At 44.5% G+C, this 24,320-nt stretch overlaps 1 protein-coding gene across 1 annotated transcript; it reads left to right on the forward strand.

Moving 5' to 3' along the window:
• The first annotated feature begins 4,838 nt into the window (after positions 1-4,838).
• On the forward strand, positions 4,839-23,253 carry PLBD2 (phospholipase B domain containing 2). Its single transcript, XM_063315405.1, has 13 exons — positions 4,839-5,088; positions 7,427-7,520; positions 9,050-9,211; positions 10,307-10,407; positions 13,806-14,020; positions 14,406-14,500; positions 15,202-15,362; positions 16,870-16,965; positions 17,627-17,698; positions 17,910-18,062; positions 19,042-19,204; positions 21,075-22,931; positions 23,021-23,253. Exons 1-12 carry the CDS (start codon positions 4,865-4,867, stop codon positions 21,249-21,251), a joined length of 1,713 nt encoding a protein of 570 aa, XP_063171475.1. The 5' UTR covers positions 4,839-4,864; the 3' UTR covers positions 21,252-22,931; positions 23,021-23,253.
• Positions 23,254-24,320: the final 1,067 nt, after the last annotated feature.

The following is a 24,320-nucleotide window of genomic DNA, read 5'->3' on the forward strand; positions in this document are numbered from 1 at the left end:
TAGGGCAGAGAAAATCAAAAAAATAAAAAAGCAGATTAAAAAAAAAGCATTTTGCTAATTGATGAAATAGACAACGGATCAAAGTTTTCATCACTCAATTGTGGATGAAAGGCACCACAGTACAGGAACTCATGAGCTGGGGTAGTTAAGGAATTGTTTTAGTTTTAGTTTTAATGGGATTTTATTAGAATTTTATTGTATATTTATTCACATTTTATTGTATATTTATTCTGTATTGTAAACCGCCCAGAGTCTCCGGTCAGAGGAGATGGGCGGTGACAAATTTGATAAATAAACAAACACACTCTTCCTAAGGGCAAAAGATTATGTCAATTTCATGCTGTACTGTAGGTTATCCAGTAGCATAGATTATTTATATTTAACAATGTCATTGAAATGGATTGGAGCCCAGAGATCATTCTGTTCTTCTGGGCCAGGGTTTCTCAACCAGGGTTCCACGAGAGGTCACTAGGGGTTCCCTGGGAGATCAGGATTTATTTTAAAAATTATTTCAAATTCGGGCAACTTCACATTAAAGAGGGAAGTTTCATTCGTTATTTTCAGTTTAAGAACGCTGTTCATGCACATATCACAGAGTCTGCTTTTCTGGAGAGATGGGTGGTGATAGAAATTTGAAAAACAAACAAGCAGACAAATAAATATCCAGGCCTACCCATGAAATGAATATAATACTTTTGTAACTTCTGGCCTGTATTTGAGCCTGAAAGGTCAGGGGTTCCCTGAGGCATGAAAAATATTTCAAGGGTTCCTCCAGGCTGAGTTCCTCCAGTCAAAAGGCTGAGAAAGGTTGTTCTAGGCTATTCTTTGCAAATCATACCATTATTATTTCAACTGCAACAACAACAAAACTCAGATCTGGGTTTATGTATGGTTCTGGCATTCATCTAGGAATGATGGCCTAGGGTGATTACTGAAAGGTTTTGTTCATACAGTCCATTAGATTAGGCTAAAAGGGAATTAGGTTATTTGTGGTCCAGCCACAAATAAACTCAGCCATTGTCTTAGCTTGTATCACATTAAGCCAAAATACTTTCATTTGCTTGGACATAATTCATTATAAGTCAGCCAGTTTGTTGTGGTTAAGGCATCAGACTTGAAACCGGGAGACCATGAGTTCTAGTCCCGCCTTAGGCATGAAGCCAGCTGGGTGGCCCTGGGCCAGTCCCTCTCTCTCAGCCCTGGGAAGGAGGCAACGGCAAACCACTTCTGAAAAACCTGCCAAGAAAACTGCAGGGACTTGTTCAGGCAGTCTCCGAGTATCAGACACAACTGAACAGACTAAAAAAATAAAAAATAATATATATATATATATAGGGACATCTGTTTTTTTTTAAAATGCAGGTTAAAAATGCAGGTTTAGGGTCCAACATGTGTGAACTGAGCTTCAGTATCATATAGCTGGGGGAAAAGAACCTCTCTTTCTACTGCTACTTCCCTTTAGTACCATAATGTGCAGGGAGACAGGGAACTTCACCTGTTGAACTGCAACTTTTTGCTCAATTCATAAAATTAGAAAGAAGGAGCTGGTGAGGACAACTGGCTAAGTCTGCATGCTTACTGAGGACTAACAACTCTGGTCTTGTTAACTAATATTTTGGATTTGATTAACACAATGAACAAACAAGAAAGGCTGAGTTGCGCAACTTAACTGACCAAAATGTGGTTGGTTAGTGTCTGGGTTTGTGTTTTCCACAAACGTAGCCACAAAGCCCAAAGGAATTTTTATCCGTTTGTCTTTCCTCTTATTTTTTGATGTATTATTCATTTGATTATCAGCATGTAGACTCTGTTTTCTGAGATAACTCCATAACAAGAAGTTATCTGGGCATCTTAGGACAAAACGTAAGAGAAGTGGAACAACAGTAAGTAAATACATTTTGTTTATAAAATAGAGATAAATTGTGTCCTTCCAGATGTTCCTGCAGTTTTACAGTTTCTAGCATTTCTCAGCACTGGTGATGGTTGCTTAAGTTACTGGAAGAAAGGATGATGATGACGATGACGACGATGAACAAAAAGACAGGATTTCCAGAAAAATTAGGGAATAGATGCTCCCTATAATTCAAACCCTGTAACCCATCCTTCTTCAACCTGGACACCTTCCAGATGTCTGGACTTCAATTCCCAGAATTCTCCAACCAGCGTGGGTGCTGAGAATTCTGAGAGCTGAGTTCACGCATGGGGAAGATGCCAAGTTTGGACAAAGCAGTTGTAAGCTATCCAAACTCAGGAGGCTGGTCTTCTATTCCTTCCTTCTCCAAGAAACGGCGTCTGTCCTTCTGCTGGGTTTTGTTTTGCTGACTCTCTCTCCTCCTCTGGCAGGATTAAAAGCTCTCCAGGCAGACACCACCATGTTAGTGATATAAAACTCTTAAGAGCTTAAAGGTCAGCGTCAAATCTTTTTCAATTGCTCTTCCACGATCACATGCTCCAATTCAAGAGAGCCACTGAACTCAGCCACCCGGGGGTTGAGTTCACGCCCCAACTGCATGAAAAGGCACAATTTTCTTTCTTTTTGCTGAAACAGCCAAGGCCTTTTGCTGATTCTGAAAGCCTCAACCCCAAAACACACAGTCCTCATTTAGCGACTGCCCTGTTTAGCAACTGTTTGCAGTTACGACGGTGATGAACAAATAACTTTGCAACCAGTCCTCGCATTGACGACCTTCGCAGTTCTGTAAAGCGAAGGAAAGCTGAAGTCAGATCATAAGCACAGTTGCCGTTTCACTTGGCAACTGCTTTGCTTAATGACCAAGTTGCTGGTCCCAATTGTGGTCACTAAATGAGGACTACCTGTACTTGGGCAAGATATGGGAAATCTCCAAGGACAGCTGTCTTTTAAGACCTAAAGTGTCCAGACATTGATCAGGACACTCTTTGGGGCATGTGTATCTGAAGGGAGGGAGGGAGAGGCAAAAAAAATCATGCATGCATGAATGAATGAATGATTTTTTAAAATTGCCTCATTCATTCAGCAAGATTTCAAAATGCCCAACTGCAGACAGAATAAAAAACAGAACAATCATATAAAACAGGACCAGAACATGCCGGACAAAATCTAACAAGGGCTCACCCACCCCTCTGGCCTTGCAGATAGCCAGGTTTTCAAGGCCTTAACGGAATATCATCCGGGTATATCTGCATCATGAAGTCACAAGAACAAATTCTGGGACTTTATGTTCTTGCCCTGGGATTTATTATTTATTTCGTGTCCAGATCAAGCTTTGCTTTGCCAAAATGTAGCCACCGCCACAGCTTTGTCATTAGCTTGCTGTAGGTCATTGACAGTACAAGGCTCCGGCAATAATCGGCACACCATCCGATGTGCCAGATCTTGGATTTCTGCGCATTCACACAGTATATTGCCGTCAGCCAGCAACCCCCACTTAAATAGATTCCTCTTACATTTTGGTACCCCCACCCTTGTCCTATTCATTGTCCTCCAAATTGCATACGGGAGAGTGCTTCCTGCGGCCATTTCTTCCTTTGGTAGAATTCTTAAATCGGTGAGCTCATTCCTCCATTTACTTGTTCGATTCTGTTCTTTGGGCCCCTCGAGGGTTTTAGTTCTTGCCATAAAGCTCTTTCTAGATTTAAGTCGACGAATTGGAAGAGCCTATCTGTTTATCCTTGGTACTTTCGGCATCTGCTTCTACTTCCCTTCTAATCTTAGGTGGGGCAATGCCTACGAGGGGATATAATTGATTGACGGGCATAGGTTTGAGGCATCCCATCACTATGCGCATTGCCTCGTTCACAGCGATATCTATTTGCTTCGCATGGGCCCATGTGTTCCACGCTGGTGCCGCATACTCCACAGTAGACACACTCAAGGCCAGAGCTGATACTTGTAGTGTAGCTGGCTGGGCTCCCCTTGTCCCGGGATGCAAGGAGGTGAAGGGAGGATTTGCATCATGGCACAAACTCAGGCATATTTACATTTGGGCTTCATCGGGGTTTGCTCTGGACAGCCCAAAGTCCCTTTCTGCTGCAACACGTCTGCTCCCACCCGCCCAAAAAGTCCTTATTAAAAGCATCTGTCCACCAAGAAATTCAAAGACATGGCTTGATCTTTTAGAGCCGGCCAGTCTCAGATCCGGGGATGGTGGACACTGTAGCTGAAGATATTGGGGGAAGGGTCTCAAATAGAGGAAGGCTAACTAAGGTCCTCATCACCCTGGCAATTGGATGGGCCCAGTGTCCAAGCTGGCAGCAAGCGGCTTGAGGCTGCCTTCGTGGGAGATGATTTGTCAACGTCCCACTCTAGTTTACAGCTTCGGGACCCCCAAGTGGTCTCCCATCCAAGTCCTAAAGACCTTCCTGAGCTGAGTTCTACTTTCTGCAGCCCCAGGGGCATCTCCCAGCTGTTTTTCTGGGCAAGTAAGAACCCCACTCCACCCCTCCACCCATCTGGCTCACACCTTTGGGCTTCTCCCCCATCCACGTCCCCACCAAGCCAAACCAAGCCCCTCCGGGGCCCCCAGCTGAGAAACACCACCCCTCTCCACACGGATTGAAATTCTGAGTTCCGTGTGGTGCTTTGGGGGGGCTCGTGCCCTCCCAGGCTGCGGGGTGGGGGGTGTGGAGCAGCGGGGACTCCTCAGCCTTGCCAGTCTCGCCCCCCCACCCCCAAGGCCGCCCTTCTCTTTCGCTGAGCAAGCAGAACGGCGGCCTCCTCCGCCAACGGCGAGGCGTGGGCTCCCTCGCGGGGCCGTCGTTGGAAGCGCACGGCCGGCGGCGACCTCGGTGCCCGGCGGCGGGGACTCCTCCTCCTCCGGCTATATCAGAGCTGCCTTGACGCGGGGCGGGGAGGGGGCCTGGCGTTCGAGGAACCGGAGGAGCCATGGGGCAGCTCCGACTGTCGCCGCGATTGCTGCTGCTGCTGCTGCTGCTGCTCCGGAGCCTCTCTGCGTTTCCTCCGCCGCTCTTCCCCAGCGCTGGCGCGGAACCGGCCCGTGGCTGCTCGGTGCTGCTGGACTCGGCGTCGGCGCAGCTGAAGGTGGTCGACGGCTGGGCTCCGGGCGCCGTCGCTTGGGCCAACCTGACCGACGGGATCCGCGACAACGGGTAGGACCAGGGCCCCCTCCCGGCTTTCGGCGGGCGCCTAAGCGGGCTTGGCTTCGCGCAAGGAGGCTGCGGGAGCGCGCCACGGCCACCCCGGAGCAAGTTGGGGTGTCCGAGGCGGGCGTTTGACCTTGCAAGGCGCCGGTCCTCTTTTCTGAAAAATTACATTTACTGAATTTTTTCATATCATAATAACAAACTAAAAGGGGGGGGGAAGGGGGGGGACAGAAAACGGAAAGAAAACGGAAGTTAAGACACATAGAGAATGATTTTCGACCTTGTTTTCAACAGATATTTACATTCTTATTGTCCCTCCTCCCCCTTCAGTATTTTACAAGTCTCTTCACTCCTTCATTTGGTCCTGATCTTTTTAGTTTTCAAATCCATACATCGTTAATGCGTTTTTTTTTTCTTTTTGGCAAAAAGTCCATATAATCTTTCCAAACGGTTTTTGTTGTTTGTTCTCTGACCAAACAGGTCAGTTTCACCCTTTCTGCCGATCCTGCCATTTTCACAATCCATTCCTCCATTGTGGGAATATCATTATTCTTCCATCGTTTTGCATCCAGTAATGTTGCTGCAGTTACCATAGACCAGTGTTTCTCAACCTTGGCCATTTTAAGATGTGTGGACTTCAACTCCCAGAATTCCCCAGCCAGTCCACACATCTTAAAGTGGCCGAGGTTGAGAAACACTGGCATAGACAGGATCAATTTACCATGACTCTTTTCTAATTCATTATCCGTAAGTCTCAATTAGAAAAACATGCAAGGCGCTAGTCCTGTGGAGGGTTGTGCTTGTGGAAATCCCAGGGAATGCAGCATGGGTGTTGGGGACAAGAAGAGAACAGCTACAGCTGCAAACTTAAATAGGGTACACCTTCCTTGGTGGGAAAGCAAGCAGCCTCCAGTCATCTGAGGTCAGAAATATGCATCACATCTGCCCTGTGGTCCTTTTTTGACTTTGCTCCTGTTTACAGAGATAGGCAGACACCCAAAGCAGATGAATTCCTTGACAGGTTTGGCTAGAAGTTGCTCAGCCTGCCAAGTTCAAAAGCCTCCCTTAAGGGTCCAATTCCGTCCAGGTTACCTAAGGGATCGTCTCCTCCCCATCACATCTGCCTGTCCCACCCGGTTGTGCAGAGAGGGCATGCTGTGGACCCCGTCTGCAAGAGAGTTCCATCTGGCAGGGTCCAGGAGGCGGGCCTTCTCTGCAACAGCCCCTGCCCTTTGGAATATCCTTCCCCCGGAAGTGAGATTGGTTCCCTCCCTCCTGGACTTTAGGAAACACTTAAAGACCTGGTTCTGTCATCATGCCTGGGGCGGGAGGGAGAGTAGCCATTCTTGGGGATGGTTTGTTTCTTAGAAGGACCCTGCTCTGCCTGCAAATCATAAAGAACTTCCAGCCATCAAGGTTTTTATTATATTTATTGTATTACGTATTATAGTGCTTTATAGTTTTATAGTTTTATTTATGTTTTATTGTAAACCGCCCAGAGTCCCTTTTGGGAGAGGGGCGGTGATAAATTTGATAAATAAATAAATAAAAATCAACTCTGTGATACTGGTTCCTTTCTGGTGCAACGGTGTCAATACAGTTCCTTAAAAATTAAATCACAACATTTGCCTGCAGATGTTAAAGAGAGGCTTTTATCCATGGACAATGGTTTTGAATTTGTGGCAGGTAGAGAAAGGCAGGAAAAAAAATTAAAGGATTGATAGTGTGCGCTGGACAAATGAAGAACCCAAGGACATTTTAAGGGTTAAAACCCTGAATGTAGATTTGCAGGCAAGGGCGAAAAGTTGTAGGCATAACAAACAGAACAGAAGATGGCAAAATGGATTGATTAGCAGCAGAGAGGGGGAGAAACCCTGGCCGTTCAATAGGGTTCCCTGTTGATGATTTCCTACTGAGGACTAGAAGCTTGAAACCAATACAAAGTGTAATGGGGAGCCCATGCAAGAAAGGACGCAAGCGAAGTGCCGTTACTGTGCCAGGAAGGATAAGCGACAGACTTATACACACTTGAGAGAAGAGGAAAACACACAGACACAGAAACACACAAGACTAGTTGCAAAATGTAATGGGGAAACTTAGTCAAATATTTAAGGGGGTACTATTGTGCCAGGAAAGTAAAGGGACCAATTTGTATAGTGTAGTGAGAAGTGAAAAAGGCAAGTTTTCATGCTGAGGTCTAGAAGCTTGAAACATGCAAAATGGAACTGGTCAGGCCACATTAGGAATTAAACCGAGGAGCGTTAACAGTGCTAGGAGATAATTGTGGGAGGAATGCATTCTTCCCTTAGACTTCTGAGTTGCTCTTCTTCTCTCTGTTTCATAGATGGGCCGTCCTGGAATTAACTACCAATGAGAAATATAATGACAGCATCCAGGCGTATGCAGCCGGGCTTGCTGAAGCAGCTGTATCCGAGCAGGTGAGTTCACATTCCCAATTAGCCTATTTTGGGAAGGATTTGGCAGATCCGTCCAAATCTGGGGGAACCAAATGGGATCCTGAAACCTCACGATGTACACCTTTTCTCTAGAGAGAAAACAGGGTTTAATTTGATGAATCCCTTACGCTTTCCATTGCTGTGAGCTTCAGGAAGACAAAAGAATATGAAGTGGCCTCTGAACATGTGCAAGAGAGTAGCCAAATTATCTGTTAACTGGACCAGCAAGGATGTGTTGTGTAGGTGTCTAAACCAAAGAAACCGCAAAGAGTGTCCCCAGGTTGTACCAAGTGAAGGTATAAAACACAATTTGAGCCCCGGATATAGCAGAAGATTTGCGGTGATCAAGCAGAAGATTTGCGGTGATCATTTTGCAAAATGTCTGTACAGGCTCCAGAAAAAAGAAATTCAGTAGCAGTCTCTGGCCCTTGAATGTTGTGCTAAGCGTTAATTCGGCTATTTCAGTTGTGGCTTAGTGCATTGGGTGAATCTAGACCAGCCTTTCTCAACCTTTTGACCCTGGAAGAACCCTTGAAATATTTTTCAGGCCTGGGGGAACATGTGCCCAGAGCACAACCTGTACTAGCTCTCCCTTTGCTGTAAGGTTGCATTAACAGGCACTTGTAAGGCTGAAAGCATTTCTCCCCTCCTTTCATTTCACTCCCCAATAAACTAAGGGTGGTCCTTTCTGAAACGCTCCCCACGCCCCTTTTCCTTCTGAGGGCTAAGATACCTTTTACCCACCGGTTGTCCAGACCATCACATTCAGTGAGGACCAGATGCACTAATGCAAGAGAACGCCAAGGGTCTTTTAGAGTGAGGGGAGGCTGGGATGAGAGAAGTGATGGAATGGTGTCTCCTAGAAAACAGCACATCTACAGGAACTTAACCATAACTGTTCCACATTACAATGTGTGACAGCAGCTTCCATTTACTGTATATTTCACAGTGCTGGGTTGGCTGTTGTAATCATATGTGGGAAAGACCTTGAGAGACGGGGCAAAGAGATGCTGCCTAGGGAACAGTCAGCTAAGAGGGAGCATAGCCTGCAGCTGCCCAACGGGAGAAGCAAGAGGCTCAGAAGAGACCCTATCTAGTTTCTCAGGCTGTAAAGGAACTGGGGGCGGAATTGCACTTTCAGACTTGCGAGATTCTGTCAATGTAGCCTTACAATAAAGTAGAATTAGTGCATCTGGTTGTGATTCCTGTCTGGTCTCCCTGGTAAGGCTGAGAGCTGTCTCCTCTGATTCTGCATGGGCTCATCTTGTGCAGTAGCATCTGCAGAAAACTGCAATGATGGCAAAATGATGCTGTGCATGCAGCAATGTTCTCATGCAAGCATCCTTGCATACTTGTGTCCTGACATCAGATGCAGATATGTAAGTTGTGGCATTTGCGCAGGGACACATCATTTTTATTCCGTCCTCCCCAATGGGTGGACACCCAGAGGCTTGTGTTTCCTGAGTAGGATTTAGCCTTGCACATTCCCTTTTTCATTTCATGCCTTGCAGCTGGTGTACATGCACTGGATGAATACCATGGTTAGCTACTGTGGGCCTTTTACCTATGAGATGGACTACTGCCAAAAGCTGAAAAATTATATTGAAACCAACCTGGCTTGGATGGAGCAACAGATTGAGGAGGCAGGAATGGACTCTGCGTATTGGTATCAGGTACAATTGTCTATTTACTGTGATGGAAATTATGACTTCGGTCAACAGAACATCTGGTTCTTTAGCTGCTCCAGCAGAAGCATCAGAAATGGGGAGGGAAAAAAAGGAGTGAACTCTGACATAATATATTGTTTTTGCTATGTGGCCAACCTAGAATTTTTGATGAGGATAACAGATTTCAGGTAGTCCTCACTTAACAACTATTCATTTAGCGATGGTTCGGATTTCAATGGTGTTGAAAAAATTGACTTACGACCGGTTCTCACACTTATGACCATCACAGCATCCCCGTGGTTATGTGATCATGATTTGGGTGCTTGGAAACCAGTTCGCATTTATGGCTTTTGCAGTGTCCCGTGGTCACGTGATCGCCATTTTCGACCTTCCTGGCTGGCTTATGGCAAGCAAAATCAATGGGGAACTGTGTGATTCACTTAACGACCATGTGACCCTCTTAACGCCTGCAGTGATTCACTTAACAACAACCGCAAAAAGGTGCTAAAATTGGCTCCAATTCACTTAATGACCACTTCGCTTAGCAATCAAAATTCTGGTTCCAATTGTGGTCATTAAGTGAGGACTACCTGTTCATTTTTTGTGTTTAAGAAACATTTAGAAGATGTCAAATTTTTAAAATAAACGTATATGAAGCCAGCAAGCTAATGGGTTTCTTAAGTGCAGAGACACACTTGCAGTTTGGTTTCAAGTGTGCAGGAGAATATCCTTTGAGGCTATGCCCTACAAAATCTCCAGGTAGGTAATAGGATGCTGGTTGGATTTTTTATCCTGTCCCCGAGTACAAACTATATTGGATTATGCTGGACTGGGGAATTCTGGGAGCTGAAGTCCACCCATCTTAAAGCTGCCAAGGTTGAGAAACGTATAGGGTATAACGACAGATTCTTGAAAGCCTGAGAGCATTTCCCCATCTCTTCCTCATATACCAAAGAGAATCAAGGCAGGGAAATCTTCAGCTCTTTCTCACATTTACCTGTTTTCCTGGGCTAAGCTCACGTCCTACTAATGGTTACTCATGTTTCCTTCAAGACCATCTCCTGTGAATGATGTCTCTCTGTTGCCCATCCCAATTTCCAGGTACGCCTTGTTTTGCTGCAATTGAAAGGTCTAGAGGATGGCTACAATCAACAGATTTCCTTCCCAACTGGCAGATTCTCTATTGCCCCCCTTGGCTTTCTGTGAGTACCTTTCTGACAGCAGATGGGAGGAAGGGAAAAGAGCATTCACAGGGACTACTGGGTTAGGTGCAGGACCGACGGACACGTGACATTACGGGTGTGTGGAAGAAAGTAATGTGCCGATGCAGAAGCCGGAGCTTCACACTGTGCTGGGGTTAGGTGGGATTGGCTGCAGTGTTATGTGGCTGAAATGGTACCTCCTCTCCAAGTTCTGTAGCCAGTAGTCGTGCATTTTTATTTATTTATATTTATATTTCGAATTTCGTCACCGCCCATCTCATTCAAAGAGCGACTCTGGGCCGACTACATTAAAACTAAAAAGAAGTACAGATTAAAATACAATAAAAACAGTATTTCTTAAATATAAATATAAATGTATAATATAAAATCCAAGATGGAGATATTAAAAGTTCTTAATTTAAGTTCATGTAATTCATGGGGCCTCTTCAGGGGGGCTAACCACCCCCAGGATTTTTAGGTAAATTTCCCACATTAATGATATGCATGAGGGCATATGGAAAATGGGAGTTGTGTGCAGATCGACTTCGACCTGCTTTGAATTGTCAAGTGAGTCAAATTAGCAATCCAGTCTGACTGCTTGAATTAATTTGGGAAATTGAATTTGATTTGGTTTGACTTTCCAAACAGAGTCAAGAAAAGAAAAAGGCTTTTGGGCAATTACAGTAGAGGCATTTTGGAGATGTGGCTAAATCACCATTGCACAGCTCTAGAGAATAATATAATGTAAATATAGAGAATGGCCACATTAGGCAAGCCAAGTCTGTCTTTTGGTCCCATGTGTGAATATATCATTAGTAGACCTGGAAAATGTGGTTAGCTGGTTAAAACAAAGCAGTGGATGATGGATTTGTTATGCTTGCATGCAATCTGTGTGAAAATTTCCTTAACTTTTGAGGTGTTTTGAAAGTTGGTCATGATGATCTAATTGCTTATCACTTCCAAGATAAGGATGGAGCCAAATGCAGACACTCAGGGTTAGAAGGAAACTTCTCCTTCCCTTGAAAACTTTCCAAGAATTTGAAATTGCATAAACAGACAGGGCAGGCTGGAGATGAACAACCAGGCAGAAAATATTTTGTTTGGTTGGAAGAGACCAGGTAAATATTCTGGTGAGACAGGGATCGTGGATTTCCTGATCCGTGATCCCAATTCAAGCTTAAAAGGCTCTGTTACTGCCTTTCTCAACTTTTTGACCCTGGAGGAACCCTTGAAATATTTTTCAGGCCTGGGGGAACCTCTGCTCATTTGGGCTCAAATACAGGCCAGAAGTTACAAAATTATTCTATTCGTTTCATGGGTAGGCCTGTCTAGATGCATTCACAGTGTTCTTAAACTAAAAATAAAGAATGAAACTTCCCTCTTCAATGTGAAGTTGCCGGAATTTGAAATAATTTTTTAAACAAATCGTGATCTCTCAGGGAACCCCTAGTGACCTCTTGCAGGACCCTAGGGTTGCATGGAACCCTGGCTGAGAAACCCTGCTCTATTTTGTATGTATGATTTCTGCTTAGGATAATCTATCTGATTTATCTACTTTGGAATAATCTACCTTTGGGAAGATCTACCTTATAGATCTGTTTTGAGAAGATAGCCTACCTTGAGATAGAGGTACTTAGGGATGGTCTACCTCTGGAACAATATACCTTATGAAGTCTCTTTTATGTAATCCATCTATTTTGTTATCTCATGGAGGTCAGCCAAGTGCCTCTGAGAAGCACACCTGCAACCTATGAAGGGAGTTGTTGTGAGCAGTTTGGCTCACCCCACCAGATCTGACAGATTTGGCATGCTCTGGATTCTTTCCATCAAGCAATACCTTCTGATGGGACCAAGGAAATGTGCCTTGTCTGTTGTGGTACCTGCCCTGTGGAATAGCTTGCCCCATGAGTTTTGGGTAGCCCCATCCCTATTGGCCTTTCATAAGGTTCTTAAGATGTGGCTGTTCTCTCAGGCACTGGGCCAGAGTGTTGAGTGAACTCAACCCTTGGAAGCATGATCATAGCTTTCTATCTCTCCCTGTATTGCTTTCTTTTTATGACTTCTTTTCATTTGTTTATATGCCACCCAGAGTCACTGAGTTGAGGGCATCATATCTTGCAGAGTGCTGGAAAGCATTTGGCCCAGAGAGATCAGAAAAATCACACACCAGGCATTTCTATAAAAATAAATTTATTTACAGAAAGCACAAAAACGTATTTACAGGCTTGTGCGTTCACACATGCTCAGAGAGAGGAGAGAGCTCTCTCAGAGAGCTGCTTACTGGCTGCGAGGCTAAAAGAAAACTAACCAAGCAACAAGCAAGCTGCCCACCCCTCAGGCAATGCAACTATTAACACCTAAACCGAGGACAATTAAATTCGACCTCTTCACCCGGCCAGAATGATTTGTTACCATAGTAACCTTAATTTCTGTGGCAGAAAACAGTATACCAACATCATACAAGTTCAAATATATAAATAATAAAACATTTACTGTGATATCCTACCAGCCAATAATTCAAATAAACCTCACCTCTGAATTTTGTATGTATAGCTGGCCTGAGAAGTAGCTGCTTCCACGCTTCATCTCCATGTGTTTATCCTAGCCCCCTTTCATTTAAATCTCTCTTACCCCTCCAGCAGTTGAATGAAACACTTTCACAATGCTCAGTTAGCTGTGTGCATCAAAGTATTGTTTGTGCAAAGCAGAATGGTCACTGCAGGTAAAGGAGTGTTTAGCCTGAGAAGAAGCCACAACTTCTTCTGATTCACACTTGGCCTTTGAAGAGCATGCTGTGACCTCATTCCCAAAACTGATGGGTGGAGCCAGGACAAAAATGAACGTTGATCTTGTTTCATTTTCTTTTAATTAAGATCAAGTACGGTCAATAAGATCATTCTCTAGTTGTGTTGCCTTTCCCATCTCTGTATTTTGTAGCACCTTGAATAACCAAGAGTTCTGGAGGACATGAAAACACATACTTTTGTGTGGATTTGCCCAGCTGTGTAATTGGGATAGATTTTGGATTTTTCCAAGGAATCTGTTGCTTTTTATTAAATATTCTAATTTGTTTATGACCTTTGAGGATCTTTGGTGAATACACCCAAGGATTTTGAGGGCCACAGATTGTGCAGCTCTGACTTAGCATTTTGGAGCACTTCAGGATATTCAGAACACTTGACAACCATGACCTTAGCACGTTTTATCTCAACCCTGTAAGATAAGCCAACCTTATTATCATCTTATTATCTCCTTGATAAAGGAAGGAAGACTGAGAAATATATATGGTATTCTCAAGATTACAGAATTAGATCTGTCAGTGTTTTATCACAACCACAAACCACATTTATCTGTAGATAAGGTGGCCAGGTTCCTTCAAGAACATTTCTTTCTTCTAGTTTGTTCCAACTAAGGGGTGACCTGGAAGACCTGGAATCAGTCTTCAATAAATCTGAAGATAAGGATACCCTTGGTTCTGGCTCATGCTCAGCTTTGATCAAGCTCATGCCTGGCAACCAGGATATTCTTGTCTCACATGTCACGTGGAATAACTATCAGTCCATGTTGCGTATCCTCAAAAAGTATACTCTGCCATTCCGGACTTCAGCTCACAGTGAGTAAAAAATGGGGAGGGTCTTTAAAAAGCAAAGCATTTTTTGCTTGCTTCTCTCATAGCTTTAAGGTAATGTCCAGAGAACTTCACTCATATTGTCCGCCAATATTTGCAACAGCCCTGTAAAGCAGGGCAATATGATTAAGCCTGTATAAGGTAGAAATTCTTTGTCCTCAATGACTACCCCTGAAGTCCAAGGCTAGGGTGAGATTTGAACTTCCCAGTGTTTGCTTTTAATCCCAGTGCTAAACCAGGATTCCTGAGCTATTTAAGAGTCGTGAGAGGTTTCCTTGATGCCCTGTGCTATTTTGCTATGGGAGAGGTGGCTAGAATAGGAGTCTCATTCCAGATGGGCACTGACAGATGTTTGTATTATGCTCTTCAGGTGATACCACGATCCCTGGTTACACCCAGGTTTTCTCTTCATATCCAGGCACTATCTTTTCAGGAGATGACTTCTATATCTTGAGCAGTGGATTGGTGAGTGGCATCAGTTGTTGGTTTCCTTTGGCCCTGTCTTGGTTTGGGCAATCAATCAATCAATCAATCAATATAGGTTTCCTTCAAGAAGGACTTTCCTGCCACAGCAATAAAACCCTGCCAGTTACTTCAGGCCAATGCTGTGGTAACAGTTCTGTATTTACCAGGTTAATTGCTGTCCACAGTTCTGAAGCAGATCAACCCTGGCCCAATGTTTAGAGTACTGTCCAAGGTCCTGAACCCCTTCCATTTTGGATTCATGCTACTTCCTGGTATTTAATCCAGATGGGCAGGATTTTTTCCTAACCCAATTCACACAGGCAGGCAACTTCTTTTAAGAAAATAATTAAAAATGCTAGGAGAATTTGTGTGTTTGAGCTAATAAGTACACCTTGGTAGTTATTGGACATGTTGTAGGAAACAGTAGATTGTCCTACCAGATATATTGGGCCTACAGATCCCAAGGTTCCTTGATTGTATGGATAATTTGGAAACTGTAACCCCTATCCATTTATCAGTCATTAAGTTTGAGGAAGTCATCTCTAGTAAAGCATAGGTTTTTTGAAGTTAAAGAAATAACATGCTAAGATAAGTAACATTCATATGAATTGATTACAACTTCTAAAGAGAAGAATCTCAACTTTGACCTGACTGTTTCATTCCTAATCATGGGAAGAGCTCAGAATTTTTCCTTTCTGTAGGTGACTCTGGAAACTACCATCGGAAACAGCAACAGTAACCTTTGGAAATACATCCAGGCCAACAACAGTGTGTTGGAATGGTTGCGCAACATCATGGCTAATCGACTTGCAAGGACCGGGGCAGAATGGGCAGCTATCTTTGAGAAGTTCAACAGTGGCACGTGAGTGGGAGGGCTGAAGAACATGTGTGGCATGATGGCAGTCCTGGGTTCAATTTCCAAGGTTTTAGGTTTGAACAGCGCAGAAGCAGGTGGTGGCAAAGATCATCTCCTTGCCAGGAGAGAATCTGCTCACACACTCCAGACATCTAGGGAGCACCTGTTGAGGTCTCTCTTTATGAGGTTCATGAACCAGGTGACAGCCTTCTCATTGGTGGCCCCACTTTTTGGAGAACTCTTCCCCTGGAGGTATGGATGGTCCCAACTTTGCTTGTATTTTGCAAACATGTGGAAACCATCTTGTTAGGGCCTTTGATGGCACCTAATGCTTTGCCCTGTGTTTATTCATTCATTGGAGTTTTTATTCTATGATTTATTCAATTGTTACCCTCTGAGAGTCTTTCAGAATTGGGGCAGGATATTAGAGATCATTTGTTGTATTTTAAAAGAAGGTGATAAGTCACTAAAATTATTTATACTTGTTGTAATGAAGACAGAAGTCATTTCTTTATATAATTCTTTTCTCTTTCTCTTTCTCTCTCTCTTTCTCTCTTTCTCTTTCTCTTCCTCTTTCCCTGCACTTTTTATTCTTCCTTTCTATTCCTCCTCTCTCTGAGTTTAGTTTACATTTGTTTTTACTATTGTAATTGTGCTTGAATCTTTGGACAGCAGATAGTTACAGTGAAGGTTAAAAAAAACCAGTAAACACTTCAAGTTGAGTTCAGCTCTTGGAGACTTTATGGACATTTCCATGTGGCTTTTCTTGGCAACAGTCTGTAAGTGGTTCCCTATTATTAGTTCAGGATCTTTCTTCCCCTCCCCTCCCCTCCCCTCCCCTCCCCTCCCCTCCCCTCCCCTCCCCTCCCTTCCCTTCCCTTCCCTTCCCTCCCTCCCTCCCCTCCCCTCCCCTCCCTTTTTTACCAGTGTAGGCCATTTAGTTGTAGTCTCCAATCTTAGACTTTAAAAAAAAAGGAGGCAGGTAAGTGCCTAGTTTACCATGACTTGCTGCTCAATTTCTGATTTCCATGCTTCTAAAGATGGCAGTTCAGAAGATGTGGGATTCTTTTTTATATATATAAAAATGTCACTTCTTAAGGCCAGATATAACCCAAAGGTGACATTGCTAAACCTTGAGTTCCAATAGACCAGCCTTTCTCAACCTTTTGACCCTGGAGGAACCCTTGAGATATTTTCCAGGCCTCGGGGAACCCCTGCCCATTCAGGCTCAAATATAGGCCAGACATTAGAAAATTATTATATCCTTTTCATGGGTAGGCCAGTATAGATGCACAAACAGTGTTCTTAAACTAAAAATAAAGAATGAAACTTACCTCTTACGTGAAGTTGCCAGAATTTGAAATAATTTTTTAAATAATTGGTGATCCCCCAGGGAACCCCCAGTGATCCCTTGCAGAACCATGGGTTGCCATGGAACCCTGGTTGAGAAGCCCTGCAATAGACTGTATGTCCTAGACATTCTCCTCCTACACTTTGTTTTCATTTTGCACAGGTACAACAACCAATGGATGATTGTGGATTATAAGTCTTTCGTCCCAGGCATGGCTAGTCCCCGAGATGGCCTACTGACTGTGTTGGAACAGATTCCGTAAGTGTCGCAAACTATATTTTCCATATTTTTCTCCAGCATCTCTTGAATGGCTTCCAATACGATTTGCAATGGAAATGACTTCTCCATGTGCCTCTTCATGGCTGGGTCTCTGGTTGTGAAACAGCCTTTCTTAGTTTGGGACAGGTGCCCTTGACTGATGTCTCATTTTGCAAAATGTCTGTACAGGCTCCAGAAGAAAAAAAAATCAGTAGCAGTCTCTGGCCATCGCATGTTGTGCTAAGCCTTAATCTGGCTACCTCAGTTGTGGCTAGCGCATTGGGTGAACCTAGACCAGCCTTTCTCAACCTTTTGACCCTGGAGGAACCCTTGAAATATTTTTCAGGCCTGGGGGAACATTTGCCCAGAACAACTGTTCTGAACTGAATAAAAAGCATTGCACAGCCCTGGGGGAGGCACCTCTAGGATACCCTTCCTTAGCTCCAAATTGAGATGGTTCTCTCAGAATTTCTGTAGTGGAGAATGCAGGATGGGCCAACTGGTAGGATCCCTCTGCTTTGGATCCCTCTCTGGTCTGGGTGAACAATTGGAACTTGACATCATTCTGTATTTTAGATGCTTGCTTTCCTGATTTCAGGAAAAGGATCCCTCAGCTTGGTAAAGCTTGCTGGTTCCTTTCCCCCTTTTTCTGTATCTCCAGGGGAATGGTGGTTACTGCTGACCGGACCAAACTGTTGTACCAGGAAGGCTACTGGGCGAGCTACAATGTGCCGTAAGGATTCCCTCCTCCCTCCTTCCATTTGATGCTTGGAGGGGTGAAGGTTTGCAACTCAGAAGGTGGAGCATGCATTTTCCGTACATGCCAAAAGCTCTGGAGAGGCCCATCATTGAACTGGAGGCCACATGAATACAAAGGAGGTACACATCAACAAAATCTCTCAAGGCAGTCAAACTATTCTTAGATGATTGTTCTCTGCATTCAGGTATTTCCAAGAAATCTTCAATGCCAGCGGTATTCCAGCACTGGTACAGAAATATGGGGACTGGTTCACCTACGAGAAGACCCCCCGAGCGCAGATTTTCCGGCGCAACCAGACACTTATCCGGGATATGAAGTCGATGATCCGACTGATGAGGTTAGAAGTCTGCTAGTACGGCCCATGGTGCCTCAGATGTCGGCGTAATGAATGGCCTTTGGATAATATTTCTTTATATATGGACACTGGGGGATGGGGAGCAAAGACGACAAGTAAACAGCACATCCATGGAGGAAGGTGGTAGAAAATGAAGATAAATGTTGCCTTAAGCTGTTCATAGAATCATAGAACGTTAGGGTTGGAAGCGATCTTGAAGATCATCTAGGCGTTCATCCAGAGCAGTGTTTTTCAAACTTGGCAACTTCAAGATATGTGGACTTCAACTCCCAGAATTCCCCAGCCAGCCTGATCTACACATAGTCCTCGACTTATGACTGTTTGTTTAATGACGGTCCAAAGTTATGATGACCTCAGAATGGGTGCTTTACGGCCTGTAAAGCACTTCCAAGCATCGCAAAATGTCGCGCCACCACCCTGGGGTCACATGACCACATTTTGGGCACTTGGCCACCAGCTCACTTTTGCAACGTTGCGACATCCCATGGTCACGTGATCGTGTTTTGCCACATTTTTTGCCATTTTCTGGCAAAAAACGCCCATTGGGGAAGCTGGATTTGCTTAACAAGTGTGGTGATTTGCTTAACGACCCATGATTCGCTTAATGGCTGTTGTCAAAACGGTCATAAAATTGGGTCTGGTCACAGGGTAATTAGACTGATGACCGCAATGACATACGATGGAAATTTCAGTCCTAGGTGTGGTTGTAAGTGGAGGACTACCTGTAGAGGAATATAATAGTTCTAGTCCTACTGGAGGCATAAAACCAGCGGGGTGAGTTTGGGCCACTCCCTCTCTCTTAGTCTAGAGAGAAGTAGTCCAGGTCAACGTTGCCCAGAAAACTGCAGGACTTCTCTGGGTAATCTTCAGGAGTCAAGACGGATTTGAAGGCATAAAAATGGATGGATGGATGGATGGATGGATAAATTAAAGTCTGCTGTGCTCTTCATCCCCTGCCCAGGTTCAACAACTTCCCCCAAGATCCTCTGTCCTGGTGCAAAGGTTGCAACCCACCACGTAACGGGGAAAATGCTATCGCTGCTCGCTCAGATCTCAATCCTGCTAATGGCACTTACCCCTTTGGGGCCCTGCACCAGCGGCCGCATGGGGGTACCGATATGAAGGTGAGGGGCATTGCGTGAAAGAGCGCAAACTTTGAGAGGAGTGGAGGGTTCCTGCCACACGGGAGATCTCACTGCTGAACCACAAGTTGCTTTCAAGGGTTTTGTTGATTGCTTTAATCTCAGCAGGGGGCAGCACCTGTCTAGTCTTGCTTGGGTTCAAAAGCTAAGCAGGTCTGGTTCTCATCTGGATGGGAGACCACCAGGGAATCACAAGGCCGTGGAGTAGATGGGGAGATCAACGAAACATCCCCCAAATGGTTTTTTTCCCCCCTTCTCACTTTCTTTTAACTTAAGGAAAGAAACAGTTGGATGCACTGCATGGCCAAGCTAATTGTCCCTAGATCATTTCACTGCTCTTGGCAGGGACCTCCATGGGAGGGTCAGAAAAGTCAAGATGGTGGGACTTCTTCCAACCCCCTTCCACACTGTTGCCAATGGTTGTATCCCCGGAGTCGCTATGCATTGAGCTAGACTGAAGGGCATCTTTACATTTTAAAGAGAGTTAGAAGTCACTTGGGAGATGCTGGATTCACTCAGCATAATCCATTCAGCACTGCTGCGTGATGTTAATCCGATTTTCCAAGTTGGTGGAAGGCTTCACAACCGGCAAGGGGAGAAAGGAAGAAGAACATAACGTAAGAAGAACGTAAACCTCCTTACCCCCTAAAGTCATAGGATGGAAACTTTTACCACTTTCTGTGGGTGTCCGTGTGTATGTTTTCAGGATGAGAGCTGATGTTCTTCAGCTGGGAAATTCTTCAGCCACTTAAGAGGTGGTGATGGAAATGTGGCACAAATGCCCAAGACTTTCTGCATTCTTCCTGTTCTCACGATCCCAGCTCCACCCAGACCATCTGGGTAAGCCCAGGGCTCAGGAGTTCTGCAAATTCAGGTCTATATACATCTTTAAAAAAAAATAGAATAAAATAAGGAAAGTCCTAACCCCAAGAGGGTGTCCAAAAAGTCAAGATGGTATCTTCTGCTGCACAAAGCCCCACCCTTTTTTTAATGAGTGGCACCTGTCAAGCAAGGGCCGGGCTTTGATCACATGCTTGGGGCCACTCACATGCCCCCGTGAAGATCCCCTGCCCACAATTGGGGACATGAAGATCTAGGCATGATTAGCTTTGCTCTGCAAGTTCTGGTTCTTTCTTCCCTCAAGTTAAAAACGGAGAACTCACAAAGGAAGAGAGAAGGGGAGAATATTTTCAGGGATCAATGATGAGCACCTTTTAAGGACACTTTGCTTCCCCCCTCTCCCCATCAACACTGGCTCTTCCCCACTGGCAGAAACAGGAGACTTAAAAGCTTTGGAGACCTTGGTGCTCTCTGAGCTTGGTGGTTGGCTTTCAGACATTTCATTACCCAACCAGGTAACACCATCAGTGCTGGTGAGTGTGGGGTTTGCTCCCTATTTATATACAGTTGCTTGCCCTGCCAGTGTTGGTGGGGTGTGGTTTTCTCCTTGGTAGTTCCTCGATTAAGGTATTGTTTTCCACTTGATTGTTTTCTGCTTGATTGGCCGCTTGATTGTTTGTCTCCCTGGTAGTTCCTTGATCCAGGTATTGTTTTCCACTTGATTGTTTGTCTGTTGTTAATCCCTGCTTATCTGGGTGTTGGCTGCTGGAGAGGAGGTGTTCTGGTCTTTTGGTATCCTCCTTAGCTTTTTTACTGTCTCTTTTGAATGGTGTGTAAATGTGGTTTACCTCTGTGGCTCTGTCGATGGCTGATTTGTCTGAATGCCAAGCTTCCAGGAATTCCCTAATGATTTTGGATGTAGCTTGGTCTAGGAGGCTCACAGCTCACAGGTTAAAAGCTTGCTAAACCAGAGACATTGTTCCTAAACAAAACTCTGCTTTTCTGTTTGCAGATAACGTCTTCCGAGATGGTGAAGAATTACAGCTTCATGGCCAGCAGCGGGCCAACTTGGGATGATCTCCCTCCTTTCCAATGGAGCACTTCTCCCTATGACAATCTGTTTCACATGGGGCACCCTGATCTTTGGAAATTCTTGCCCATCCAGGTCCATTGGGCTGAGGTCCCCTAAAGCTGGTCTTCCCCCCCAGTGGGCCGGGCTTGGCTTGTGAGCCTAATTCTAGCTATCTGTGTTGAGCTGTTGGGGTGCAAATTCCACCCAGGGGAAAGAAGCATGAAGGCATTCTTTCTTTCGTTCTCAGTTATTAGCATGAGCAGTTATTAATGAAATAATATAACTGTTTGTAACTGAATGCTGCAATTCTGTGCAGCCTTTGGCTATCGGAGGAACTCCACTTCCTGAGGGAAATACACATTGCTTGCATTTTAGAAAAATACATATATTTTAAGTTTCTAGCCCATCTGGCTTGCAATAAGGAGGCATGGGGTGATTGCTTGCAGAAATCTTGAAAGCGAGATCAAGGGATTGAATGGAAGGGTCTTTCACAAGATGCACAAGTCCCAACCTCAGGTTTTAGCCAAACTGCATCCTTCCCCCCACCACCCCAGTTGTGAGGGGACACTCAAGCCGTCTTTGGCTTTCTTAGCATTCTGCCCTGTAAAATCGACTGCGCTTTCTTGTGAGACCTAAGATCAGTTATGCAAAATAGTCAACGTTGCAGATTTTTTCTCACAGAATACCGGACAGCATTGCATGGCTTGAGCAAGCAATGCTGAGTGCAGAATCATTCATGCTGCAAAACAGTCGTGGTTTGAGCACCTGACATGCCACAGCTCTGGATATGATACACTACTTAGATTTTCAGGCAAGGATTTCTACAGTGTTTCTGCTCTTCTCCTGAGGGAGATGTTTGACCGACTTGATAGTATTCATGTTCTCCTGTTGCTGCTGCTTTCTTAAACAGGAGATGCACTGGGAATCTTTCTGGAAATTTGGGACCTCAAGCTGGTTTCTAGCTTCTAGTCTTGGAGCTAACATCTTAGTTGTTGTCAACCCCATCATTGGATTGAAATGAAAGCAGAAGGTCTACAGAACTTCCATTGGGAAGGCATGGCCCATTCCATTCAACAGCTGGGAATTGGTTCATGGATCTATCGAAGATTGGGGCAAGGAATTCTATAACTTTTTGGCTAAGAAGTTGGTTTCCTTGGGAATTTTTCAGTCCTCTGTAGCCCCCCTTTGCTATTTGGAATGTCAAATGTCCTGTATTTGTTCCTTCTTTAGTAAGGCTTGGAAACATCTTCAGTCACTTTCCAGGGCGTTAAATTGTCAGGTAAGCCATCGGATTTGTGCTATGATTCTGTGAGCCTCAGCACAACTCCTAAAACGCTCAAGAGGATTTCAGAAAAATCTGGGTTAGGGTTAGAATCAAAGCAGTTTATAGAGGAAGCCATGTGTTCCTTCTTTGCACCAACGACTTTCATCCTTCTATGGTGCCATTAAGCCCCGATCCTTGTATGCAGATGGATCCCTGTGAGAGTGAGTGAAGAATAATCTGTTTTGCTGTTGCTTAAAATGCAACCCCTAGTCATGAACAGGAGGTTTACACTCCCTGAAGATATAATTTGCTCTCCCTGCCTTGAATCTGCTCTCCTGCCGAGCCCCAGGTCTCCATTGGAAGAGATGTTAGTCCGGTGCGTAGACAGAGTGCCTTGAAAGTCACCACTGCGAAAGTTCACAAGGGTTTTAAGTTGGAAGAGTGCTTATAGACAAGTGGATCAACGCATGGAGTTTTTTTAAAAGCTCCATTGTTGCTTAACATTGGCCACTAAGATGGCTTGAACCCTAAAGGTCAACTCTTCACACGAAAGAGTCCCTCTGGTAGGAGGAGATGGGCGGTGACAAATCTGATGAATGAATAAATAAGATAAATAAAGAAGTTTTAAAGAATTGTCTTGCTCCGATAGTGCCCCATTTCTTCTCCCCTTTAGAAGGGTTGGTTGGGACCTGAGGAACAGTTTCAAACATCTGGGGAAGTTTGCTTTGGGGACCACTAGGACATTGCAATGCGTACTTTAGGATAATGTTGGCTCTCGCCCAACACTTTTGAGCTTTGGGACACAACCATTGGATAAAAAGAGGTTCATCCGGCAACTGGGATCCAACCTGATCCCATTTTTCTAGAGAAAAATGCCACCTGTATTGGATCATCTCAGATACTTGAAGATACACCTAAGCCCCATAAATGTGAATGCCCAAATAACCAGGATCCTGGGACAGGTATTGTACAGCTACATTTACCATGGTGCACCCAGCAGCAAAATCCAGGTTTCTGTTTGCATGTAATGCATGAGACAACTCTTGACACTTTCTCCAGTTCGTTGTTATGGGACAGAGCGTATTCATGTCCTAAGCGTATTCATGTCCTAAGACAAACTGGAAAAGCCAAAGATGTTGTCTCCTCCAGTGCTTAAAAATAATGCAGCTTTCTCCTTGCGTCCAAATGAAGGAGCTGAGATGGTTGAGAAGAAGCCTTGTCCCTTGCAGATCAGGGTGCAGAGGTGGGTCTCTGTCATGTGAAGGGCATTCTGCTGATTCGTCACATCCAACCTTTTTAAACACTATTTTTTGTTTTTTGTTTTGGTTCCAATAAATGCCCACACCAACTGGTCTTGGGTGGTGTAGTTCAGAGATGAGTTAAGAAGTGTTGTCCACTATATGTGTAATGATTGCCTATTCCAATAAAAGGAGTCTCATCAGTAATTACTAGAGAAAACTAATTTATTGAATGAATAGTATGCAAAGTACGAAGAAAGCTGAGAATGAGCAAAAGTGCGCCAAATACAAACTTAAAAAGCCTTGCTCCCCTTTGCAAACCCTCCCCTCAGGCTAGCATAGCAACCACCCACCCCAGATGCTAGCAACCGTTAGAATCGGCCTGAGAAAGTAACCTTGAACAGCAGAGATAACCCAAACATACATTCCAGAAGATCACAAGTCAGCACAAAGGAAATTTACCAGCGTGGCCAGGCAGGCACGCAACTGCAGATATGACATGTGAAACGTTACGAGGAACCATAAACATCGGAACGGGAACATGACAATATGCTTGAATGGATTGTGCCACAGGAAGTTTTAGTTTTGGGGGGAAGAACGTTTTTAAATCACCAGGACACAGTCATGCGATCTATTTTCTTGCCTTTCTGGTGTCCTGTTTGATAGCTGTTGTGGCAATGGCTT

This window comes from Candoia aspera, chromosome 15, assembly GCF_035149785.1.
Source record: "Candoia aspera isolate rCanAsp1 chromosome 15, rCanAsp1.hap2, whole genome shotgun sequence".
Classification (NCBI taxonomy): domain Eukaryota; kingdom Metazoa; phylum Chordata; class Lepidosauria; order Squamata; family Boidae; genus Candoia; species Candoia aspera.

Bases quoted from the DNA above. Each gene is read 5' to 3' on its own strand.
- PLBD2 (XM_063315405.1), top strand. From the start codon at position 4,865: ATGGGGCAGCTCCGACTGTCGCCGCGATTGCTGCTGCTGCTGCTGCTG. The intron at 7,521-9,049 runs GTGAGTTCACAT...CATGCCTTGCAG, and splicing joins AAGCAGCTGTATCCGAGCAG to CTGGTGTACATGCACTGGAT. The intron at 14,021-14,405 runs GTGAGTAAAAAA...TATGCTCTTCAG, and splicing joins ATTCCGGACTTCAGCTCACA to GTGATACCACGATCCCTGGT.